Here is a 2,482-nt window from a genome sequence, read left to right as displayed (position 1 = left end):
GCGAGTTGGACAGGGAAAGACTGGCAAAGGACCTCGGGCCAGAATCGAACCCGGGTCGGCTGCGTAGCAAACGAGTGTCCTACCGTTAGCGCCACGGTAGGGCCAAAAAAAGACTAATTTAAGCACATATTCACACGCCCCGCTGCATGTCTTGTCGTGTGTTCCATCAGGCATTCTGAAGAACCGCCTGGGCTGCCCTCCCGCCCTGCAGGGCCTGTCGTCGGTGGGCCGCGTCCCCAGCGAGCTCTCCTGGTACCGCACCTCCACGCTGGGCCACCGCGGCGTCCCCGCCGCCTCCTACGGCCGCATGTGCTCGGGCTCCCTCTCCCAGCCCGCCTCCCGCTACTCCTCCCGGGAGCAGCTGGACTCCCTGGCCCGCCGGCAGCGCTCGCGAGACAACCTGGACCTCCTGCCCCGGCGCCGGGAGCTGGGCGGGTCGCGGGAGCGGCTGGGGGGCCCCACGCACAGCGCCCACGCCTCACGCGAAGACTTGGCTGCCCCCATGCTCGACGGCGGCGGCGGTGGCGTCGCTGGTGGCTATCGGGGCCACTACGGGTCACTTCAGCGGAGACAGCTGTCCCGGGAACAGCTGGGTGGAGGGCCGCAGATGAACAGCCGCTCTAGAGACCATCTGGAGACGGCGGGCGGCGGCGGTGTTGGGGGCGCTAACGGGGCAGGGCCTTGTCGGGAGTGGCTGCGTTCGCTACCACCACGTCAAGGCACCCACCCCGATCAAACGCTACCTCCATCCATCAGCGAGGAACCCCACCAACAGCAGCACGACGTCCTCCCCACCCGCCGCGGCCGGCTCGACTCGGCGCCCTCGTGTAGGTACCCCCCACCCCTCAGCGGGGTGTCGGCCTTGCTGCCTCCGTCGTCGTCCATGAGCGGGGCGGCTTCAGGCATGATGCCCGACAGACCCCCCTCCAACGAGCACCTGGACATTCTCTCGTCCATCCTGGCCTCCTTCAGTTCCAATGTCCTGGCCCCCCCGCCCAACCCCAACGCCCCCCCACAGGGCACCGGGCCCTCCCCTTCCCCGCCCCACTCTGCTACTTCCCACAGCATCTCGGAGGTCTCCCCCGACGCCGAGTAAGTCCCATAACCCCCCTCTCCCCATCGTGTCCTTCCCCCATTGGTCCTGTCTGCATGCTGTCTCTTGTAACTTTTGTCTTAACGATCTTCAATTCCTGTGTCTCTGTGTGTGTGAGGGAATGTATGGCCCACCATCACCATGAGCTTAAAGCAGCACTAAGTATTGTTTTTTAACCTTGAAATAGCATCTACTTTCTGTTGCTTTAACAATTCCCGGATTCAGAAAGTAAAAATATTGCCATATGTTGAATACAACCGTTTTTGTATCGACCATTGAACACGTCATTTATCATATCTGGCCATTTATATCAAATTTGTATTGAAATGTTCTACATTCAGTCTACAAGCAGAATGAAAACATGACAAAAGTTCTTCTTTACCGAAATCTGACACCTATAGACCTGTGTCAAATGTTACTGTAAATGTAATTTAGCGCCCACTGTATCACCAGCTTTCAAGAAACAACTAAAGACATTCCTCTTTCGAGAGAATCTACTAGACTAATGCTTGAACTGGCCTTGCCCCAGGGCAGACTCCTGACATGATATTTAGTTTAGTTTAGTTTAGTTTGTGAGTGTGTTTACTCGTTATTTACTCTTTATATTAAAAAAAAAAAAAAAAAAAAACTAACCCCTCTTTGCAACTGCACTTGTTGTTCTGTATATCTCCTGTGCACTTAGTATTTGCTTGTGATGTTGGCTTGATTATGTCCTCTTTTGAAAGTCGCTTTGGTTATAAAGCGTCTGCCAAATGCAATGTAATGTAATGTAATGTAATCACCAATTGTAAGTCTCATTGTTGGTTTTCCCTCTTTGCAGAATCAACAGAAGTGAAAGCCAGTCTTGATGACACCCCCTCCAACCCTATTCCATGATTCTCTTCATCTCATGAGAAGGACTCTGAGACAGGAAGTGTCTTGCAGGAGTAGCCTACCTACTGTAGTTACCCTGGCGACGGCAAGGGACACGAGACTGGCCGCTACAAAGAGGAGTCTTCTGGGTGTGAAAGGACACAAACTCAAAAACTACAGAGACAGAAAAAGATGACTATGTGACATACTACAAGCAGATCTCGGACTTCAGGCCTAAAACATGTACCAGAGAGGATCAGAGAAAACAAATACGGAAACTGTAAATAACATTTTTATACATTTTTTGTATCTTTTTCATTGGAGATTATGGCGAAGAAAAAAAAATCTCTTGTGATGTTTTTTGCAAATTGTTTGTCCAAACAGGGTGGTGAGAGGTGTTGAGGATTTATTTTTCAGAAAGCCAGAACTCAGCCTAAAGCCTGTCCTGACCTGCTCCATAGTTTTACCTGACCAGTCATATCGTACAACTCTAAATGAGCGAAACACAGACACGCGCACACACACACACACACACAC

At 52.4% G+C, this 2,482-nt stretch overlaps 1 protein-coding gene across 1 annotated transcript in view; it reads left to right on the top strand.

Moving 5' to 3' along the window:
* The window catches only part of celsr3 (cadherin, EGF LAG seven-pass G-type receptor 3), a 123,035-nt gene extending 120,553 nt beyond the window's left edge, over window positions 1-2,482 (top strand). Inside the window, exons 41-42 of the mRNA XM_063209446.1 lie at window positions 171-1,092; window positions 1,914-2,482. Of these exons, the coding sequence (XP_063065516.1) occupies window positions 171-1,092; window positions 1,914-1,941 (950 nt within the window). The 3' untranslated portion in view covers window positions 1,942-2,482. The remainder of the gene's footprint in view (window positions 1-170; window positions 1,093-1,913) is intronic.

This window comes from Engraulis encrasicolus, chromosome 10 (genome assembly GCF_034702125.1).
Source record: "Engraulis encrasicolus isolate BLACKSEA-1 chromosome 10, IST_EnEncr_1.0, whole genome shotgun sequence".
Lineage (NCBI taxonomy): Eukaryota > Metazoa > Chordata > Actinopteri > Clupeiformes > Engraulidae > Engraulis > Engraulis encrasicolus.
This window is presented reverse-complemented; position numbering and strand designations above follow the sequence as displayed.